The sequence below is a fragment of the Hippichthys cyanospilos genome, chromosome 12 (assembly GCF_059441005.1).
Source record: "Hippichthys cyanospilos isolate Australia breed blue-spotted pipefish chromosome 12, RoL_Hcya_1.0, whole genome shotgun sequence".
NCBI classification, from domain to species: domain Eukaryota; kingdom Metazoa; phylum Chordata; class Actinopteri; order Syngnathiformes; family Syngnathidae; genus Hippichthys; species Hippichthys cyanospilos.
The window spans coordinates 5,349,223-5,370,766 of NC_142380.1; the positions used below are offsets into that span (position 1 = coordinate 5,349,223).

The 21,544-nt window shown below is 46.9% G+C and overlaps 3 protein-coding genes across 6 annotated transcripts; 1 reads left to right on the forward strand and 2 right to left on the reverse strand.

Moving 5' to 3' along the window:
- Window positions 1-96: 96 nt before the first annotated feature.
- On the reverse strand, window positions 97-6,559 carry afg3l2 (AFG3 like matrix AAA peptidase subunit 2). 2 transcript variants are annotated; one of them, XM_088428914.1, is made up of 17 exons: window positions 6,324-6,559; window positions 5,755-5,839; window positions 5,610-5,672; window positions 5,190-5,329; window positions 4,874-5,026; window positions 4,520-4,594; window positions 4,316-4,437; window positions 3,237-3,513; window positions 3,031-3,168; window positions 2,804-2,957; window positions 2,223-2,330; window positions 2,013-2,138; window positions 1,526-1,636; window positions 1,338-1,453; window positions 1,076-1,276; window positions 807-1,001; window positions 97-730 (listed from the first exon to the last, which is right to left on the reverse strand). In XM_088428914.1, exons 1-17 carry the CDS (start codon window positions 6,408-6,410, stop codon window positions 491-493), a joined length of 2,391 nt encoding a protein of 796 aa, XP_088285040.1. In that variant the 5' UTR covers window positions 6,411-6,559; the 3' UTR covers window positions 97-490. The 2 variants fall into 2 exon arrangements, with proteins under 2 accessions (XP_088285040.1, XP_088285039.1); XM_088428913.1 differs by having other exon boundaries at window positions 4,316-4,440.
- Window positions 6,083-12,918, forward strand: fastk (Fas-activated serine/threonine kinase). Its single transcript, XM_088428912.1, has 11 exons — window positions 6,083-6,962; window positions 8,232-8,922; window positions 9,470-9,767; window positions 9,884-10,071; window positions 10,193-10,341; window positions 10,414-10,630; window positions 10,718-10,877; window positions 11,059-11,150; window positions 11,227-11,770; window positions 12,380-12,494; window positions 12,569-12,918. Exons 2-11 carry the CDS (start codon window positions 8,271-8,273, stop codon window positions 12,653-12,655), a joined length of 2,502 nt encoding a protein of 833 aa, XP_088285038.1. The 5' UTR covers window positions 6,083-6,962; window positions 8,232-8,270; the 3' UTR covers window positions 12,656-12,918.
- Window positions 12,919-12,953: 35 nt separating this feature from the next.
- Window positions 12,954-20,887, reverse strand: ubtfl (upstream binding transcription factor, like). Of its 3 annotated transcripts, none has more exons than XM_088428917.1 (20): window positions 20,228-20,887; window positions 18,794-18,888; window positions 18,538-18,713; window positions 18,377-18,460; window positions 17,618-17,773; window positions 17,477-17,541; window positions 17,286-17,406; window positions 17,041-17,151; window positions 16,842-16,969; window positions 16,028-16,169; window positions 15,904-15,945; window positions 15,081-15,194; window positions 14,842-14,985; window positions 14,657-14,767; window positions 14,256-14,326; window positions 13,978-14,167; window positions 13,854-13,901; window positions 13,505-13,642; window positions 13,320-13,442; window positions 12,954-13,142 (listed from the first exon to the last, which is right to left on the reverse strand). In XM_088428917.1, exons 2-20 carry the CDS (start codon window positions 18,849-18,851, stop codon window positions 13,089-13,091), a joined length of 2,076 nt encoding a protein of 691 aa, XP_088285043.1. In that variant the 5' UTR covers window positions 18,852-18,888; window positions 20,228-20,887; the 3' UTR covers window positions 12,954-13,088. The 3 variants fall into 3 exon arrangements, with proteins under 3 accessions (XP_088285043.1, XP_088285041.1, XP_088285042.1); XM_088428915.1 differs by having other exon boundaries at window positions 13,320-13,445; XM_088428916.1 differs by lacking the exon at window positions 20,228-20,887 and adding an exon at window positions 19,589-19,719 and having other exon boundaries at window positions 13,320-13,445.
- Window positions 20,888-21,544: the final 657 nt, after the last annotated feature.

A 21,544-nucleotide genomic window follows, 5' to 3' on the forward strand; every position in this document is an offset into this window, starting at 1 on the left:
TACTGTATATAGTTTAAATAATATATCGGGATATGCGCATACACCTGTCATATGTTGGTGATGCAGGAGCTTGCTTGTCAAATTATACGCATGAAACAAGGAAACAAGCACTTTATTAATCAACTTGGTTTCCCTTTGATTCAAACATCTCTGCCATTGACAACGCTAGATGTCCAGTGTCCTGGTAATGTCGCCTGCTAGGGCTGGCAAATGAATGAGAACATGCTTCAATGCTCACTGGCATTGTGAAACATGTTACGCTGCCAGTAGCAGATGGTTTCAGCAGTAATCAGTTCATCAGGACTCAACACATGATTTGTTGACATTAGCAAAACAGCACTTGGAATTAACATGAAACTCTATACATTGAGTTCTATAAATAAAATTCATGTCCTTATCTTCCAGAAGCTTGTTTTGAGTCCTGCGCGGCAACGCTTTTCCACCTCTTTGGGAGCAATCACAACTCTGGAAGTGCTCCATCTAGAAATATCTAGAAAGGCATTCCTCCAGAGATCTGTCGGGCCACTTGCTCATCAGGGCTCTCCTCCTTGTCATTTCTCTCGCGATTCCAGTCCTTGAGGCCAGCAGGCAGCGCGGTGTCCTCCTCCTCACCTCCCGTTCCCTCGACCAGTTCTTCATACGTCGACTTCTCAGAGAAAGGACGTTTGCCCAGCAGCTCCACCATGTCGTTCTTGTCTAGAACCTCCTTCTCCAGCAGCCGCAGTGCCACCTTTAGGAAGATACAGAAATGCAGAGGAGCATGCAGAAACAGAAGGAATCCTTGTTCATTGTGCTCAAAGCTTTACCTTCTCCACCTCGGCCTTCTTCTCGTTCAGCAGGCTCTGAGTTCTTTGGTAGGCATCTGCAATGAGGCTGCGGACCTCTGCATCGATGAGGCGGGCAGTGGCTTCGCTGTACGGCTTCTCCAGAACCATCTCGCCCTGTCGGGGGATATCGAAGGACACCTGGCCCACCTTGGGGTTCATCCCAAACTGCACGATCTGCGAGAGCCATGGGGTCCGTCATGAAGGGGTAACAAGTGGCTCACAGCAAAACTCAAGGTATGACCTCTGACCTGCGCATAGGCGCTCTGGGTGACCTTGCGGAGGTCATCCTGGGCTCCCGTGGTGATCCTGCCGAAGAAGATCTCCTCGGCCACACGACCTCCTAGAGTCATGCACATTCGGTCCAGCAGCTGCTCCGTAGTGTATAGGAACTGCTCTTTGGGGAGGTACTGAGCATATCCCAGGCCGCGACCCCGGGGGATGATGGACACCTGGAGACACGTCACAACATCACGCGTCGCTTCACAAGACGATTGCCGAGAGCAGGCTCACCTTGAGCAGTGGGTCGGCGTGCTCCAGGAACCAGCCGGCAACAGCGTGTCCGGCTTCGTGATAGGCCACCGTCTTCTTCTCCTCTGGCTGCAGGACCTGGGTCTTCTTTTCTAGACCTGAAAGATGCAGTAGGATGAGTGACGTTTCAGGGGATTGTGGAGCGATGCGGGAGCTCGGCGGCGCTTAACCTCCGATGACTCTCTCGATGGCCTGCTCAAAGTGCTTCTGCTCGATGGCGTCACAGAGATGCCGCGCGGCAATGAGGGCTGCCTCATTGCAAACGTTGGCAATGTCAGCACCTGGTGAAGACATTTTCTCGTCCGTTACTGGGTTATGAGGCTCAAGATTTTCATCCAGGGCACCGATTAATCTGTTGATGATTTTGTAGAATTCATTAAAGTTTGGAACCACATTTGTAGTGGTATCGCTCCACTCCAGAAGAAAGTGCAACAACCTTTTTTATTTCTGACACATCTGCCAACAATTATGTCAATTATAACAATACCTGCGTTGTTAAAATCTAGGGTACCCCTTAAAGTGCTAGTTCAGTCTCATCTCCTAAAGGGCTCACATTTTTCCCGTCATTTTTCCCGAATTTTTTGTGAATTTTTTGGGGCCACGAGTCTTTTCAGACAAAACTTTTGATGACTCCCTGGGTGCACGCGCTGACCTTACCAGAGAAACCAGGCGTGAGCGCCGCCATCTTGCGGGCCAAGGCGTCTTTGTCTGCGCTAGGGTCCAACTTGAGAGGTCGAAGGTGGACTTTAAAGATGGACACACGTCCTTTGATGTCAGGAGGACCTGAAAAGACAAAGCTCAACATCGCTTCACCCTGCTCGCCACGGCTTTAGCCCGCTCACGCAATGCAACCAATTTCCTGCTCACCAATGTAAATTTGCCTGTCAAAGCGCCCTGGCCTCAATAGTGCTGGGTCCAAGATGTCCGCTCGGTTGGTTCCTGCCAGCACCACCACGTTGGTTGCCGTGTTGAAGCCTATAACAAATTGAATTGAATATAACGAAACAGTTGCTGTTGTCCTTTTCAAGAAGACAAAGGAGTATTCGTAGACATCTAAATGTGTTGCTTCACTGTTGGTGTTCGAATGTTACATAGACTTTTCTAAAATTGCAACAATCATCGCTAACCATTAGCACGCAAATGAAGTTTTCCATAAAGTAGCATTAAATACGTCCTAAACTTAAGTCTGTTTAGTTAATTTGATCAAACAAGAGAAAACATTTTTTTCACATGCTTACAACTGAAAATGACATCACCTGTGCTCAAGGCCCAGGTAACGACTAATCACGGCTCACTAATTTACATAGTTAGTTAATGTAACATTCACAAGCTGTTGTATTCAAAGAGGAGCCAATACACATTTTAAGAAAAACGAAAAATGTCTTCAAGTATATTTACTGAACACATTTTGCAGATTTGCATAATGTTGCAAGAGTGTCGGGTCTGACCATCCATCTCGACCAACAGCTGGTTCAAGGTGTTTTCCTGCTCGCTCTGCCCCCCGAAGTTTCCCCGCCCTCGCTTGCGTCCAACTGCGTCAATTTCGTCGATGAAGAGGATACAGGGCGCGTTCTTCCTAGCCATGACGAACAGATCTCGAACCTGTGCGGGAGCCGCAGTTAATGAACGGCCGGCAACACGCGGGACGAGCAGACGGAGCAACGCGAGAGCTCACCCGAGCCGGGCCCACGCCCACAAACATCTCCAAGAACTCTGAGCCGTTGACGGTGATGAAGGGAACGTTGGCCTCGCCTGCCGTGGCCTTGGCCAAGAGCGTCTTTCCCGTCCCCGGAGGTCCCGTCAGGATGGCGCCCTGGTGATGGCGGTGAGCACAGCATCAACGGAGCCGCCCTCTTGACATCATCCCCACCCCGAGCTGACCTTGGGAATCTTGGCACCGAGGTCCTGGTACTGTCTGGGGTTCTTCAGAAAGTTGACGAACTCCATGATCTCCAGCTTGGCTTCCTCGCATCCAGCCACATCTTTGAACTTGACGTCAATTTCGTCTTTGAGGATCTTGGCGGTGGTTTCGCTGACGCTGAACAAGCCTCCCATGCCACCGCGGCCGGGCCGACCCGCCCCCGCCGGCCCTCGCCGAAGCATGAAGAGCAGGAATCCGATGATGAGGGCGGTGGGCAGCATGCTTAGGAGGAAGGTTCTGTCGTCCACAAAAACATACGTCGTCAACAGTACGCTCAATGCTACGAAAAATGCTAATAATTCCTACTCTTCAAATCAAACCTCAGGTGTGTATGTGCCATTTCGAGCTTTATTATGAGAACGTAGAGAAGATATGATTTCACTCATTTATTGCTTATGATGGATAGTTCTTAAAAATCAAATTAGGATTTCAAACAGAATTACCGGCAAGACGGTATGAAGCCTGGGTTAGATTTTCAAATTAGTATTTTAAATCTGAGTTGGCCTATTAACCAATTCATGGCAATAGGCGTCAAAGATTCATTTGATTACCAGTGCAGTTAAAATGGAGAGTGGATGTCTAATGTCATCAATGGCGGAGAATGAGTTAAAGGGTCAAACATATTACCTGTCAAATCTTGTGATGTGAGAAACAGCTGAATTGTGAAGCTGAATTATTGTGCTTATGCTGTACTTTTTCTCAGTAGCAGCATTGTCCACTTGCAATTAGGTCATTCACTTCCCTTGCCCTCTATAGATATCCAAGATCCATATTTACTGGTTTAGCAGAGAAAAATATAAAACTCTACCGCTACCATTGACACCTGATTTATGACATTTGTCTCTTGTTGGTCACGTGTGGGTCGGATGAATGTGACCTGGGCATTCAGATTGATGTAGCGTGACAAAAGATTGGATATGAATTGCTAGCAGGCATTGTTAGCATTGTTCTAACTTATGGATAGAACCAGTTTATATTGCTATTTTCAATTACTTTTAAACTAGGAAGTGCACAGATATAGAAGGCAGAAGTTCCTTACCCATCGCTCTCAGTGGAGTAGACCACGGGAACGCGGTTCTCACCCTCGATGCCCAGCTCATACTGAATACTCTCCAGGTTCCTCTCAAATGTGTCCACGCTGCCGATGTTGAACCACACGTACTGCTGTGAGAACAAAGGCACGTGTCGTTTCACAACTAAATCAGCCAAGTGCGACATACACAAAAAGAGATGGTCGACTCACCCCGTCCGCGGGCATCTTGCCGGGAGAGAAGATAACTTTGACGTAGCGCTTGTTAACCACCTCCAGCCTGTCCACCTGTGGCACAAAGACCAGGAGCCGCAGGCCGGCGAAGATTGTCAGAGCTGTTATCATCGTCACCTTCATCGTTGTTACTACCACTGCTGTCACTTAATGAGTCCAGCTTTTAATTAGGAGTCATGAGTCAATCGTTTATTGAGATAGATTCTGAGAAAATGTATCATCCAGAATAAATGTGCTATTGTGCCATACCTTGTTGGCACTGGAATTATTGTCATCATAATCTTGTCACAGTCACGCTCATGGTCATCATTATCACTATTCGCATTCCCTCACCCCTCCTTTGGACAGGAAGTTGTTGACAAAGTCCTTCCAGGTGACCTCTCGGCCTCCGTCCCTGAACAGGAAGTAATATGTGACGGTGGTCCAGAAGGCCACACCACTCAATAGGAACATCCGGAACTCTTTGTCATCCCATGGAATCTCGCCCTGCAAAGAAAGGTCCTCAGTTCTCATCTATTCTTGATTATTATGGGATGTTGAAGCCTTGCTTGAATGTAAATGCGTAACATTTAAGATAATGTGATGTCTATTCAGCTTTTTGGATGATTAGCAATGCCTGATAGATATGCTGCATGCCTATCACACGAACCTTCTGCAGACGGCTGGACCAGTTTGAGTCCTTCCGTCCTCCTCGTTTTCCACCTCCTCCGCCACTTCCTGCTCCTCCTCCACCTGCTCTTCCCCCACCGGATGGCCCTGCTTCTTTTGGAGCCTCGTCGGCTTTGTCATCTGTAGACACAAAAATCTATAATTCAACACAAATGCATAAATGACGACATAACAGATGCATTTCATAGGGTAATTGTTGGCCTGAAAACACAGCTTGCAGGTCAAAATCTACTGACGTTTGGCGAGGTAACATGGCTAGTTTAGGTACTTGTGCAGCAACTGCTGGAAGCGATTATTTCACCCAGCAATGCTTTGATTAATTCTTGATTTAATTACTTCTTGATTTTTAATATTACTATCTACTTTTTGAGAGAGGTTACACCCATCAATCAGGTTTCACCTTTGTTTGTTGTGTGAGGCTCCTGGGGATTCTTCTGGCTGTTGGGAAAATATTTCTCAAATCCTGCAGACAATTAAACACATCAGTACAGTACTTTTTTTTTTTTTTCAAGAGCAAGATGATGGCGGTGAAGATGATGACGAACCTTTTGGTGGTCTGGAGGTCAGACTCCTACAGGCCACAAGCAGCTCACTCAACAAACTCCGCCCACTCTCAAATTGTCTCGTCACCTGCCCGACAAGCAAAAGGCGATCACAATTTATGATTTTGTTAGCAAGGGGTATAGACTCACAATTGTGTTAAAAATGAGTGGTTACGTCCAATTTAGCAATTCTATCACATCGGTTCTCTTTAATGCTGTGACGTCATATGTGTACTATGGACATTGTGACGTCGCATGTCCTTTCCGCTTGGCTTTTGATGGTTAAACGGCCTTTCACTTGTACGGCGCTTTTCTACTTTAAGCACTTAAAACGCTTCAACATTCCTTAAATTCCCGACTGATGGCACGGTATCAGTAGCGAAACGGAGTTATGTATCTTGCTCAAGGACACATGGAGATGGTCACAAGGGTTGTTGGTCAATGCCGCAAGGTTGGGAGACGACTACACAACCACCTGAGCCATACCGCTAAGTAGGAGTTTGAGTCAGAGATCAGGCTTGTTTTTCAGCACGTTTGCTAAGCTAGCAATTAGCCCGAGAAGGAGCACCTACCAGCCTTCTAGCGGGAGGTGAAGGAGCCACGAGAAGCCGCAGCGTGTTGCTACAGCGGGCTGACAGGCGAAGGTAACGGTGAGCCATGGTGGCGCAGCCGGGGGAAGCTACGAAAAAGCCTTCAGGATCTCTTCAGCGAGGATGTTCAGAGCTACTTGTCAAGTTCGACCAAAAACACGGTTCCGTAATCGTTCCAATCCGCCATGTTTACGGTGTACAGCTTGTTCTACGGCTAAATCACGTTCAGCAGTGAACAGCGCCCTCTGTCAAAAACAGCCGCATGACACGCTGACCTGCCAACAAGGTGAACTATACTTCCCACAATTCACCTCTTCATAGCGTCATAAACTTTTGCGACTCCAGTCCCAAGTAATCGCAAGAGTCAAATAAACCTTCCAGTGGATGAGGAAATAGACACAAAGTGCTCCGGGTGCATTTAATCGTCACATTAGCGTCGAGGTCGACTTCGAGAGACTGCATCCGTAGAGTATTTTTGAGCGGAAGGCAGCAATTGCATGCCGGGTAGCCGAGGCGGTGTACTCGGCGGCTTGTGTGGAGGAATGAGACGGCTGACCGCTGCCTGCCTCCGCGGTCACCCAGCACTGACAGCGGCCCCGGCTCGTTGAGACAAGCGATGAGGTAACTACCAGGAGGGCTCGGCTACGCGCAATGAACGGGTTTTTCTTCTCGTGTACTGACGATAAGGGCACGCCGATGCTAACGCGCTAACGTGTCAGCCGTTTAGCCTCTTAGCAGCTAACGCAACTTTTCTGCATTTTCTCAACTTTTTTGTTGCGTGACAGGATTACCGCTAGCATTAGCCGCTGATAGCTTCCCTAGTGATAACTGATGCGACGAATACTGTCAGCCGCTGCTAATGGCTAGCAGTCAGCAGACAACCATCGGGTGTGACGTTTGATGACGTTTAATGACGCGAGTATGGCGTAGATGACTTCTTCTTAGTTGAGAATGAGTGAGTGATTCTCTGCTGAAAGGATAACTCAAAACACTTCACAATTTTGGGACGGCAACTCACGCAGGATGTTATCACATCCTGCTGGAAGACGATCACATGTTGAGATCAAGGAAAAAAGATGAAAAAAGTAAACAAGACTATCACCGTCTTGGCTAAGAGCCAAACTCAGTTCTCGAGACTCACATTTTACTTCTATTTCAATATCGATACAAACTACTGATTAAACATGTAGTTTGGTACACTAAATTCCACCTTGCCAAAAATGAAACATTTTAAGGAATGACCTCCATAATCCAATACAGCAATTTCCTCAGAAATTAACAGCAATTGTTCAGCCGTCTTCTCATTTGTCATTTGTAGTTCATGATCGTTCTGAGAGCATCTGATACTAGAATCGACCGCCATCACGAGTACAGACACCTGGAAATAAGACCAAATATCAGCCCGATACAATTACTTGGTGTCGGTACTCATCAATTCTATTTTTTTTCTTTTAAGTGTCTATGAGCAAGATACGAAATTAACTAATTCAGTGCCAACTATTTTCAGACATTATTTACTTCAGTACTTTGAAAAACTACTGTAAATAATTACCTGGGATTGTATGATTGGACTCTGGATTGAATGAGTTAATGAGGAACCAGCGTTAAAGCACTTTGCAGGAAAATTTCTATCCGAGTGAAAAATCCAAGCCTATATTCTGATTCTCACCAAGTATTATTTTATGATATGAAATCCGCCCCTCTGACTCAGAGAAAGTTATCCTCTTTGTTAGCCGATTTTCCCGTGTTTTATGACTGTCAAATGTTTTAACGGGGAAGTGAAGTCCCAAATTTTTTTCACAATATCTATGCCCCCTACTACCTGAATTTTGAATGTGACTGTCAAGCACAGTGACATTGTGACAGAAATTGTGTTGTCCTTCCATGTAGGAGCACGGCAGCGTGTCCAGCCGATCTGGCGTCGGCAACATGCTGCGTTTGTCCACCGGTTGGCACGTCCTAAGCAAAGTCGCCACTGCCGCGTCACCCGCCATGTATGCCACCCGTCTGTACGGTGCCGGGGGAGGGGGCGGAGTCAAAGCGGGGAAAAGAGGAGGACTGACTGTGCTAGAGGTGCCGCCTTCCCACCAGTACCGGTTGCCACTGCCGCCGCCGCCGCTGTACCCAGGCCCCCGAGGAGCACGCTTTCAGCCGCAGGCTGCGGCCCCGCCGCCGATGCCCCCCTATTGGCAGCCCCGCGCCCACCTTCACGCGCACACCGGAGGCAAAAAGAAGACATGGAACTTCATCCATGAGAAGATGAGCTACGACACCTTCTTCACCATGAAGCGACTCATCGAGCGCTCGCGCCGCCCCGATGAGGTTATGCGCTGGCTGGCTCAGAACCCGGCCAAGATCTCCCACAACCACTATGCCATCGCGCTGCACAAGATAGCCCAGCTGCTGCAGACCGCGCCTCCACCATCGCCGCCCGGCGACGGCGCCGAGGCTTTGGACGCGTGCGGTCGGCAGGTCCTGGAGCAGCAGGACTTCCTGTTGCTGTGCGATGCCATCGTTAGTGACTGTGCTAACTTTGATAACTTTAGCATCGTCAACTGCCTCTATGCCGCCGCAGCGCTCGGTAAGTCACCACCTCGAGGAATAATACAGATGACCTTATTTTTAACTCATTTATTGCCGCTTATTTTCAGGTAGCCGTTTACCATAATATTTGAAAAAAGTAGTGGGATTGAATTTCTGACTGCAAAGACATACTGTATATGTTTTTGAGATTTAATGGGTTAATAATAGCAATGTTGGTAGAATGTTGTTTTACAAATGTCTCCGTTTGGATACAACAATTTGGAAGCAGCACTTAGGTAAAAAAATAAGCGATTTACGGGTCAAAAAGTGACCCGCCACCTCTTGGGTCATTTTGACACAACTTTTTAGTTTTTTTGTTTCAGCAAATATTGTGTGAGTTTCTGGCTCTAAAGGAAAAGGGACATTTAGTTGTGAAATACTGCACAGGGTAGTTTTGAAAATAAATAGCGGAGTAAGTGTATCAAGGAAGCAGGAAGGGTTTCGGGGATCAGACTGAAAGGTCACTGTGGCGTTTGAGGCAAACCTGTATGCATTTCTCTCAGAAACTAACATAGTTGTTGGTGTTGTGTGCATGGGGGGGTCAGGACTACCCGGTGACTGTGCGGTGGTGTCGGCGCTGGAGGCGGAGTGCCACAGCCGCCTTCCGCAGTTCAACCAGAAGGACGTGTCCATGGTGTTCAGTTCCAGCATCAAGCTGCACCCGGGCAGCCAGCACCCGCTCACCGAGGCCTGCCTGCTGGGTCTGGAGAAGAACCTGGAGCGAGAGCGCCACCCACAGACCCTCTTTCTGCTGCTTTCCTATTACCGCCTTAAATGGAGGGCTGGTGCCCAGACTGGCGGCAGCGAGGCGGTGCCTGACCCCCAGCAGTTGCTGGCAAACAGGTAACGGCTCATTGTGACATCATCAAAGTACAAACTCAAGTATGCCAATAAGGTGGCGATGTGTCAATGATTATTATGATAGCCACTACTAACAGTGCTTGTTGGCCATCTTTCAGAAAGATTCTGCGTCTGGTTAAACACACGCTAGCCAGCGTCAGTAGCATGCGCGACCAGGAAATGGCGCTGCTGGACGAGATGTTGGCGGCCTGCGTGCGGGAAGCCAACAACAAAAGCCTGGAGTTCATCTTCAGCTCGCACCTGTTTTACCAGAACAGACTGGAAAGATTCATCAGAAGTCTGGCAGGTCCGTTTGCTTTGCTTGGTTTTAAGTTTGGAATAGGACAGTGCTGCACGCTAATATGCAGGATCCGCTTTAGCAGTCTTTCACTCGTCGCACCAAAGTGATTTTCATCATTTTGTAATAGAGGAACTTCCCAAGAAGGAAGAGAGCCTGAGTGCGTCCACCATGTCGCTCCTCTCCAAATACCTGGCGCGGCATCGTCTTCGGGAGACTGCCTTACTGGACGCCATCGCCAACTTCTTGGTCAGGAAGGCGGAGCATCTGGACAGCAAGGTGAGCGGGGCCGGCGCCAACCTGACCCCTGACCCTGACTTGGTGTAACCACCCTGGCGCGTGTGCGTGCAGATGATCCAGAAGCTGGTGTTTCCCTTCAGTAGGATGAGTTACCGTCCATCCAACGAGGACCGTTTCTTCCAAGTCCTGGAGGAGGTCCTGGAGTCCAAAGCGATGAGCTCCCCGCTGGCCACCGTCAACATCCTCATGTCGCTCTTCCAGCTGGGTCGTTTCCCGGGCCCCGTCCTGCACCGCGTCTTTTCGCCCCCGTTCATCAGCAACGTCACCAGTCGGTACCGCTCGCGACACCGCAGCTCCCCGCCCCCGCCGGGCTACCCGTCAAATCTCACGATTTCATAATGACTCCAACTCGCAGACAGCCCCTATGCCTTGATCGTGCGCCGCTACCTTTCCTTGCTGGATGCCGCCCTGCAGCTGGAGCACCCCCATTACCGGGGACCCCGTTTGCACCCTGACCTCAAGGTGCTCATGTTCCACCAGGCACTCACCGCCAACGAAGCCAACCGCAAGTACAGGTAACGCAAAGAAAAAAAGTCTTATTCATTGATTAGTACTCATATTATTTGCAGCTCCTCGTTCTATGCATCATTACTTGCGCAAAAGTCAGTCAGTTTTGACTTCTTGGACTGGCACATACAAGTCATTCTTGTTGGGTTTCGTCCCCCTCGAAGCACTGAACCAATTTGTGACTGACAGTTATAAAGGTGTGGTAGCCGAGGCGCTGCGGCAGCTCGTCGGAGAGGATAACTACAAGCAGGACCAAGTACTTGCGCCTGGGTACTGCACAGGTACAGGGGGACACACTCGCCACACATAGGAAGAACACGCAGCACAGCTCACACAGGTCTTGCCGTTTTTCTCCAGACTTCGTGTTGCGGATAGACTCGTCAGGTCAAATTCTTCCCGTCCATTCGAACGCACCTTCAATCCCGAGCCCAGCCCCGACATGCGCTCAGGAAGTGGACGACATCCAGGAACTGTCGAGTTCCTTCGCTGCGCTAGACACGGGCACTCAGGAGGATTCTGAGACCATAGGGGGCGCCACAGAGCCCGGGTCTTTTCTCCATCAGCAATCGTACAACCCGGCGGGAGACGCTCACCCCGCTGAAGGCGCCAGTCCCTCTAACCCCCAGTATTATGTTCCCGTGGTGGAATATCACTCGGTGGAGAGCCAGGACAGCTCCACGCTCAGCAGCCCCCCTTCCGACGGCCAGCCGCCCCCTGGGGATCAGGGGTCCGCCGCCGCCCCAAACTCTCTCTTCCAGTTCTCAATTGGGAAGATTCTGGAGGATGAGGCGAGCGCAGGGCAAGCCGCTGATCAGGGGACGACTTTCTACAAGGGGGGGACGTCAAGCGATGGGCCCGCAGCCAAAGAGTCGTCGTTGGAGAAAGAGAACCAAATAAGAAGGTAGGTAAGATTGCCCATTTGTGATGTCACTGTTTTCCCTTCTTAAAAGGATACAGAAGCTTTTTAGCCTTTTTCAACAATCGGTAATATTTTGTCTATATTTTTAACTCATTCAGTCCCAAAAATGTATTTCTGAAAGTGGCTAGCATGGATTGAGTTGATTATTTGTCATGTACAATTAATATTTTTAAAAACACTATTTCCACTCGCTGTCGACTGAAGATGACATCACTTGTGCTCAAGACTCAGCAGTGAACAAATCGCGGCTCATCTGTTTTGTTCAAAAAACAGTTCTAAAGGTCTTAATTCACTCACTGCCAATGGCCAGCTCAGTAATATTGGAAATTTGATTTCTATAGCCATCAATGGTTTATAAATAAGGTAACAATTGTAGGCAAAATACAATAACTTTACTGCTTAAATAGCTTAGTATCTTTTTAACTTTGAAATGTTAGTAAGGATTGTCCTACGTAACTGCTATTTGATGCCTAATGTTGGAAAATCTTGTGAATATTCTACTAGCTTATGTGAGTATCCGACTGTAATGACAGTTGCGTTTAAAAAAAAAAAAAAAAAAAAAAAGTGGCGGTGTGCTGTGTTCCCGGACAGGTTGGTGATCACAGTGAATGATAAGTGGCACTACTGCCACAACTCCAATGTCCTGGTGGGCTCTCGCGCCATGAGGGACCGCCACCTGAGGCTGCTGGGTTACACCATCTTGCAGGTGCGACGCCAGTCATGCTAGTAACGATTGAGTCAATGCTACACTAGGCTAACACGTCACGTGATGCGTTGCAGCTGCCCTACCACGAGCTGGAGAAGCTGAACGGCATTGAGGAGGTCAAAACCTATCTCCGTGCCAAACTCCACGACATACCTCCGTGACTCGCATCCATCAGTGCTTTTGGCTCTATTGCTAGTATTTTTTTTTTTAAGGTGGTCAAAGGTTTTAAACGAATGTGACAAAACGTTCACAGTTGGAATATCGTCTTTTGAGAGGCTAATGGCTATCTGGGTTAACCGTGCATGTTTGGATTAAACAAGTGGTGTGCGGCTGCAAGGGATGATGGCTAATGGATGGGGTGAAAACAGATTATTTATCAGGTGATGGATTGTTTATATTCAATAAACGTGGTCTTGTCACATGACCTTGCCTGAGACGTTACAATCAATCACTAGATCAGAGGGGAAAAAGTGTTTTTATTTTTTTTTTTTAAATCCCATTTCAGCCATAACCCTCCCTCTTGCTGTACAAACCCACCCACCAGATTTAAAAAAAAACAAAAAACAGCACCATTTGCCAATGGTGAGGCAAAGTCTAATCCGAGTCACTGGATTGCTCGGAAGTCGTTTGATCGTCATCGTCGTCGTGCTGAGAAGAGATGGGAAAGTACTCAAATTCTGTAATTGTGTAAATAAATAAATCCAAAATATACAGGCTTAAAGCTGTACCCCAAGAATAAAAGCACGTATTTTTGACCAAATGTGTCCTTATCAGCTCAGGTAAGAAACAGGCAATTGAATCGTGAATCATCAGGCAAAAATTCACCTCGTCCTCGCTGTCACTGCTTTCGGACGACTCGTCGTCCTCATCTTCATCTTCTTCGTCCTCTTCATCCTCGTCCGATTCTGAGGAGTCGCTCTTGTCGTCATCCGAGTCTGACACTACATCCTGCTGTGGACGCAAGCATCCCGTCAGCGACCGATCAGGTCAGAAAAAGCGACGTGGGTTACCTTGGCTCGGTATGCCATTGCTCGCTTGGCCACGCCCGTGGTGGGGGGTGTGACTTTGGAGGCCGACGTTTTGCCCTTAGCTGTTACCAGCACTTTGGGGGCGGGGCTACTACTGGCTTTGGATGTGCTTCGACGTTTCTGCAAAAAAACGGTTTGCTCTGAATTACACATTGAAATTCAGAGGGCCTGTCTGTGAGACAAGACATGCTGGTATGAAAAGAAGGGGCCACGTCACAGAGCCCTGGGGTTCACCCGCAGTCATTGGAAATTGCTGTGAGGTGTTTTAAAAGTCGATGGTGACGATTGAAGCGTTAGCAAAAGAAACAAGGATGCTAATTTCTCAACTCACCGAGGAAGAGAACTCCTTGTAGGCGGCGCGATCCTGTGGAGACAAAGACTGAGAAGCAGAATATGGTTATTGATCGGTCCCTCGGTCGGTCAATGTGTCAACGGTCCGGGCGGAGGTGAGGTACCTTAATCCACGCCTCCAACAATATGCGGTATTGCGCCTGGGTGGCATCCACGTGTTTCCTATAAGCCTCTTTCTGGCTCACGGTAAGCGTGTGCCAGCGTTTGCCGATCTCCACCATCCGCTCCTTCAGGCTGAAGTGGTTCAGCTCCCCGCTGGTCAGGAGTTCCTGGGAGAACATCTGATAGCCACTCCTATAATATTGGACGACAGTGTGGGTGCGGGTTCTGCGCTGAAGGCAGACTGATCCTTAAACCCCACCCTCACTTCCCGCGCACTCACACTGGAGGTTTCTTTGGTTCTCCGTCAAACTTGGGCTTCTTCTGACTTGGCCTCCGGTCCAACAGTTCCCTCTGTGGGATGTGACAAAACATGACCTCATTGGCTTGCTTGATACTAGTTTCCATGAAGACTTCTCATGACCCCACTGCTTTCAAGTGCCATCAATTTATCCTATAATGAATCTTCAACTGTTTCTTGGAAAACACCAATCCAGATTTTTAGTGCTACTTTTGACATGTACGCCTAGTTTGTGCTTACTAATATGCCAGTCTAAAGTGACAGCACACATGGTAAAAAAGGGTAAGGCTACAAAGGGATTTGTAGGGGACATTTTTCAGAAACTAGCCAAGTCAATGTTATAAAAGCAAGCAAGTAAATTGAGCAAGCTAAAGTTAAGTCACCTCGTATCGCTTTTGGTCCTCTGCCGCCTTTTTGATCCAGGGGATCTTCTCCTGCTTCTCCATGGCCTTCCACGCGTCCTCCATGGCCGCCTGGGCTCGTCTGCGGTCGCTCTGCGCCACCACGCAAAAACAAGTTTTGACTGTAAAAGTCGTCACGCGACTTCGATTGTAAATGGGGCACGCACTCTGCATTTGCTCAGGAAGTCGGCGGCGACACTGTGCTGCCACATCTCCTCGGCCGTCTTGGGCGTCTCTGGAAGCTTGCAGCTCTTTCTGGAGTCTCGCAGCTCCCTTGTGCCATGCGGGGTCCAAAGATCATTATCATCTTCCTATGGTAATAGGAAGACATGCGGGGTGGTGTCATGTTTCAAGGCTTTAACTACATTGCACAAATATGTATATACATGAGAGCAAAGGGTTCAACCTTGGCAGGTGGCGACTTGGACCTGTGCGGACTGGCAACGGCGCCAACAGGAACCCGAGTTCCGCTCAGTTTCTCCTCATTCACGACTCGATCTCGTTCCTCTTCCGGAAGGCTCTGTGAGACACGTGGCCAACATTTTCAGACAGATGTCACAGAAGCATCGCTTTCTTTGCATCTCCAATGGCAATAAATATTTTGAATATAAAGGTATGCAATGCTTTGGAAATGAGTCACAATTTAGCAATAGGTTCATTCCTGTTCCAATTAATTTGCTCTTTATGTGAAAAGAAAACTATATCTTTCCTGTCACAGTATTAAATTTGCTGATTTGCTGATACTTGGAGAAACCCTTTTAAAATATAACAGACCTCATATATCCACAAAAGTACTTGTACACATTGGGCGGTATTTTGACCATTTTGGGTCATTTTTTTCCACATCGTTCTCACAGTATTTCAACGAATGGACGGAACACCTCTGTAGTGTGATTATTTAGTCGTGCTATGTTGAACTTTGATGTGTTGATCCCATCCAGGAGAAATTTCAGCTCCCTGGTGTATTTTTTGAATGGTTTCCCCTTGATGTGAAATGCATTTAAAGTAAAACTCAAAATATTGAACAAAAAAAACGCAAAAAGAATCACTTTCATGAACTATGATTTGCACGAGCAAAAAAAAAGATGGAACACACAGTCTGTTATAAAAAGTAAACATGCAGTGAAGAAAATCACAGGTGCGTGCAACACAAGCTATCAGTGAACATGTTAATCCATGTCTCACTAGGACATGTCCATTTGTCAAGACAAGACCAAGAACGGCCGTACCTCCAAAAACCTGTGCAGGTCCACGTCATACTGCTTCTTCCTCTGAGGAAAAACACCAGTGACAACATCAGCATCAACAACAATGGCCGCACCGACAACAGGAAGTGGGGAGGCGCTGCCAAACCTGCTCGCAGCGCTTCTGAAACATGTCCTTCTCCTTCTGGGTCATCATCTTCCAGCGTTTGCTGCACAAAACCATGCGCTCCGTGCTGGGAACGTCCTTCATGTTCACCATCAGCTCGGCGCAGTACAGCGAGTAGCCATTACTGTGACAAAACGCACAACATATATTGGACGTGAATTTTCGTCTTTTAAATTAGTAACAACAAAAATCATGAAATTCTTGTCAAATACGTTTTTTTATTGGTCGGTAGCTGACACCCTTGACTAATGCTTACCTAGCTTTTACCTATATGCAATTCAAAGTAAGGAATGGAAGTCAATCTTTCATATGATACCGCCCTTATTTAAATAGACATTGGCACTAAAATAGTTAAAATTTGTTGGAAGTTTATTTATATTGCTTTTTTTCTTTTGTTAATGTTAAAAAGGGTACAATTTTAGTTATATCTTTATTTTTTTATAGATAATTATCTCTTTTAAATTTGAGAGAAAGTTGAGATAATATATGAATTAAAAAAATTACAAAACGGCTTGCTAGGCTGTTACTATGCCAGTTAGCATACGTTTTCTATTTCATGACTTCACTGTAGTTAACATGGGGTAAGGAAAACATGTTTGCTAAACGAGCCCTTTAAGCTAATGTAATTAAGCTTGTTGAATCGGCTTTTTAATGAAACATTTTGTGTTTCCATTGCCATTAGATGTGAAAGAAAGTCGTGATAAAATATAAATAAAAAGGAAACCAAACAAACCAACAACATAACAGCTTGATACTATGCTAGTTAGCATATGAAAAGGGCGTGTGTGTTGCTCACGGAGGAGGTTTAGTTGGCCGTCCATCAAATTTGTCCTTAAGTTGTCTTTCCGCTTTGGTGAGGACAGAGCGGACATGATCGTCCAGGCTGACGTCCGGATGAGCTTCGTGGTACGCTCGCATGCTGTCCTGAACAGGCACGCACATAAGCAGACTGCGTCAAGGCGCTTGGGCCATTGGGGTCGTCATCGTCGCGTTACCTCGTAGTCCTTCTGGAGATCTAACGCTTTGCTGATCCACTTGAGTCTTCGCTTGTCAGACAGCTGAGACCATTGTCTCCTCAGCACCTCCTTCAGCTCCCTCGGACTCATCTGAAAACAAAGCATCGTCATGGTCGTCCTCGCCACCATTTTTTTAAAAGGATCCTTTTCAGCCGGAGTTTTTTTTTTTTGACGATTAACGATATGTTCCAAAACATTTAAATCATCGTCATGTTGGTGTTGACCTCGGGGTGTATCTTCATGCAGGTCTTCTTCTCGTGGCTGTACCAAAGCTGCTGAGGAGTTTTGGGTTTCTCCGGGAGGTCGGATTTTTTCCTCTCTTCCATCAACTCGGGGTGATCGTGTCTGCGACAGCAAGGCGACAGTCAACACGGGAATTTTACGACATCGCAGCCTCCCTCTGACGGTGCCTTACTTGAATCGAGCCATGTTCTTCTCAAATGCTTCTTTCTCATTCTGGAACTCGGCCACATACTTTTGCTACGGCAGAAAAATCGATCAAATTTCAGATTTTTTGGGGGGGTGATTTCTTGGTGCGCTGGAACAGAATACTGACCTTCTTCTTGTCGGGCAGCTCCCTGTATTTTTTGGACAGAATCTTGGTCAGATCTAAGTTGCTCATCTCTGGGTAGATTTTGGCGTACTTGGCTCGTTTCTCCATGAAAAAACGGAAGTAGGGCGTCAAGGGCTTCTTGGGGAAATCGGGATGGGTCTGTTTGTGACAAATCACAACGATCAATAACATTAAGAGTGGCAAGGTATAGGCCATATGTGCACCGATTAGAAAACACGGAAAGGTATTCCATTTGACTTATTAATTGCTGCCTTTTGGCATATACACACAATCATAAACTTAGTGGAACACGGATGGCAAACAAATTCTGGTATTTATGGTATTTATGCTTCAAAAGCGTTCAACGTTACACTGGCACAGCCTTCGCTGGCCGCTGATAATGTGGGAAATCTGAAGGACGCATAACTTAACGCAGCACATATTACAACTATATATACAATATGTAGTACTATTTATACAACTTATGGAAATGAACACGATAAAATATGAAGAAGTGACAAAGTGAAATTTATTCTGTGTTGCTATAGTTTTAACATTGTTGCTAAAACGTTGCCAAACGATAACATAGAAAATACCAGAATGTGACCCGAAAATTAAGGGTGTATCCTGTCCACAGGTGCGTCCTATATTTGGTGAATTATGGTAATTGATTTAAGGCCTAAATTTAAGCTGTGACCGTTTATTTCAATATATTGAAGTTACATATGCTCAGAAATCATAAAGAAGTAAAGCAAGACAGACCTTGAGCTTTTTGCCTTTGTAAGGGTTTTTCACAAACTCGATGGCGTCCATGATGATTTCAGTCATGGTTCTGTACTTGCGCACCTGGCAATGACACAAACAGAAAAATCATCAGGCAACGACCTCCGAACGTTGACCCAAAACGGACGAAAGCGCCATACCTCAGTGGACACTCTGCTCCACTTCTGCCTGCACATTTCTCCCGTGAAACTTCCAAAGCCGACTTTGTCCCAGTCAAAGTGCGACTCTGTGGTTTTGTACTTCATGGCGTCGACATCCGGAAGGAGGCTTCGAATTCTCTCCAGCAGAGTCAGGCAATCCTCCTGACGCCAGCCGTCTGCACACGCACACAGCCGCCATCACGGTCCGAAGCCTCATCGGCGTTGTGCTCGTCGCCGTGACAACCGGTGGGGTTACCTGTGAGGGTCTTGAGTCTGCCACTCTGGGGCGCAGAGACGCCACCGCTGCCGTTCATCGCGGAGCGTCTGGTAAAGCCGATCCTGCCACCTCCACTAAACCAAAACAGTTGTGCATATATATTAGGGATGTTCGATACCAGACAGATACAAGTACAAGAACTGAAACCCTTTATAGTCACTGATACCAAGAACCGGTACCACTAAAATGTTTGAAACTTCCAGGAAATTTCCTGGAAAAAAAAGAAGGCATACAGCACATTGTTGCAATTTTTCATAAAATTGGACTCAATTGTGGCCATTTTATGATCAGAAATTAACAATGAGAAAAATAAAAAATGCATTTTTTGCGATATCGGTATTACCAGTGCATTAGGCTGCAATATCCGCATCATTTCAAATGAAAAGGTTGTATCGCAGATCCTTAGCTTCAATAGTATCACTTGATCAAAACATAACAATTCGTACAAAAATATTAATAAGCGCATGTATAATTTCTGCTGAAATCATATTGGATCAATATCGGACATCAGTATAGGCTGCGAAATCGGTACTACATCACAAGTGAACAAGTTAACCACTTTTACTCCTGCTGTGACAATTTTAACCCCCATATGAATCAATTTAACATTTAAATTCGATACCAAGGGATTTTCGGTGGACATTTTAAAAAATCTTTAGAGTCAATATGGTGAAAAATGACGTTAGTAGTAAAATGTATTTGCAATAATCTTTTAACTCCCGAAGCACCATCAGATTTTTTTTATTTTAGAGATTTGTAAGCATCTGAGTCTACCTTCATAAATTGGAGCTGAATCCAGACTTGAAACGATTGTTTTGGCAAATCTCAGCACGTTACTACTTGAATTCAAATAGCCGTTTTTCACGCAGCGCCTCAACGCAACACTGAGTCCACTTTTAACTTCCGTTGTCCCAACAATGAAGAGTAAAACATTTATTTTCACGTTGGCCACGAATGATGACGTAGGTTGGCGTGGCGGGACGGCCGGAAATGGCGCGTGCTATCCGGCAGGAGTCAGCAGCGGCACTCAACAATCGCTGGCACAAACACAAGTTCTAAGAATCCTTTCGGGCATCCGAAATGTAGGGAAATTTGAAGGGAACGGTTCCAATCGACTTAGTGGAGAAACCTCGCTGAGTGAAGCGAGTCACGTGTGCCAACAGAAATAAGAAGACGACAAAGAAGAAAAGGCGGGATGTGATGTTTATTGGGAAATTAAAAAAAAAAAAAAAAACTCGTGGCTGAAAATGTTCGGTTCCGGTTCTGTTGCGTGCAGGTAGGTGGCAGACACGCGAGGCGAGGCCAAGGCCGACAAGCCTTCACTGAGAGGCCGCCATGAAGAGAAGACTAGACGGCGCCAGCGACGAGGCCAAAACCGCTCCGAAATGAGCAAAGACCCTCGTTTAGACTTACCTCGCCCTTCCGGCGGCCTCTCCGCACTCTCGTCAACACCGTGTGGCGATTCGGTGTTCGCGCTCGCATCCAAAGTGTCCTTTCTTTGTGGCCGAAGGCCCGCGGTGTCAGGTCGAAAGCGATCCGACAAAAGAAGCGTCTGGTCCGGGATGAAACTCCGCCCAGCGCCGCAGGGGGAGGACCTCCGCGGCCAAACACGAAGACGAGGCGGGCGGGCGGAGAAAAAAAGGCAGGCAGCGCGCGAAGGCCGCCCGCCACAGCATTCTGGAACCTGTCTGCTTTTTCATTTTAACAAAAAAAGACTACATTGCGCCTTTAGCGGCCGACGGGTGCATTCGGGCTTGGGGCGAGCGACCACCGGCGGGCAAGAGTAGCCGCTCGACGACGACAGCCGCTCGATCGCTCGCTCGGGGGCTCCCGGCGAAACTGACTCGATCGCCCGGCGACCTCAACATCCGAGTGCCATCTCCCCGTTGCGGAAAAAGCCGCCGGTAGCTTCTGCCTGCCAGCTTGGCTGGCTGCCCGTAGGCCTTCCTGATTTCCGGCCCGCTGACACATCCAAGTGCCAAGCGACAACGTGTGCCAAAGTGCAAAACGTTAACACGAGAGAAGACCAAAGTGGCTGAGCGTGTTGGGTGAAATCAACCAAAGATGTCAGTAAACACTCGTATTTCACCATGGCTGTCATCCATATGTGTTCAACGCCTCCTGCTGGCGTGGAGGAGCCCCGCAGCTATTTAAAAAAATAAATCTTTTGTTTGTTTTGGCAGGTGTCATCAGTGATGGAACTTTTGGCTCTTTAAATGGAACAGTTTACCAAAAAGAGAGCTTCAAAAGACTGTCTCTTTAATGCTATTTTTGTTTGTGTAATTTAAAACATCAATGCTTTACTCTTAAGTGATACATTGCCATTCATGTCCTATACCTTGATAAGTGATGGGACATCAGTATTGTTTATATTGTCTTTCTCTTAACTATTTTAACTTGTAAATACACTTGGGCACTTTAGGAATCCTGCCAATTAAGAAAACAAGTTTTAAATTCACTTTATGTACAGCTCAGCTTTTAGCACATAATGCCAATGCACATTATTTATTTTTATTTATTTACATATATCATTACGTGGGTGACACACCGTGTCCAGATTTAGACACTTACAGCACCATTTTATTCTGTTCCAAGTCAGTTGTACAACCACGGATTTTGATTGCAATTTTGAACCAATGGAAAAAATATCACAGAAAATTCCTATTTCACGAAGGAAAAAATCCGTATCGTTATACAAAGGGGACCCTATAGGAACTTAACGGTATTTTT

Bases quoted from the DNA above. Each gene is read 5' to 3' on its own strand.
- afg3l2 (XM_088428913.1), bottom strand. From the start codon at position 6,410: ATGGCTCACCGTTACCTTCGCCTGTCAGCCCGCTGTAGCAACACGCTG. The intron at 4,595-4,873 runs GTGAGGGAATGC...TTTGTGCCACAG, and splicing joins ACTTCCTGTCCAAAGGAGGG to GTGGACAGGCTGGAGGTGGT. The intron at 1,002-1,075 runs GTCAGAGGTCAT...TGGCTCTCGCAG, and splicing joins CCCAGAGCGCCTATGCGCAG to ATCGTGCAGTTTGGGATGAA.
- ubtfl (XM_088428915.1), bottom strand. From the start codon at position 18,851: ATGAACGGCAGCGGTGGCGTCTCTGCGCCCCAGAGTGGCAGACTCAAG. The intron at 15,946-16,027 runs GTTTGGCAGCGC...GTTTTTCCTCAG, and splicing joins TTCAGAAGCGCTGCGAGCAG to AGGAAGAAGCAGTATGACGT. The intron at 13,902-13,977 runs GTACCTCACCTC...TCTGCTTCTCAG, and splicing joins TGTTGGAGGCGTGGATTAAG to TCTTTGTCTCCACAGGATCG.
- fastk (XM_088428912.1), top strand. From the start codon at position 8,271: ATGCTGCGTTTGTCCACCGGTTGGCACGTCCTAAGCAAAGTCGCCACT. The intron at 10,342-10,413 runs GTGAGCGGGGCC...GTGTGCGTGCAG, and splicing joins CGGAGCATCTGGACAGCAAG to ATGATCCAGAAGCTGGTGTT. The intron at 10,631-10,717 runs GTCGGTACCGCT...TCCAACTCGCAG, and splicing joins GTTCATCAGCAACGTCACCA to ACAGCCCCTATGCCTTGATC.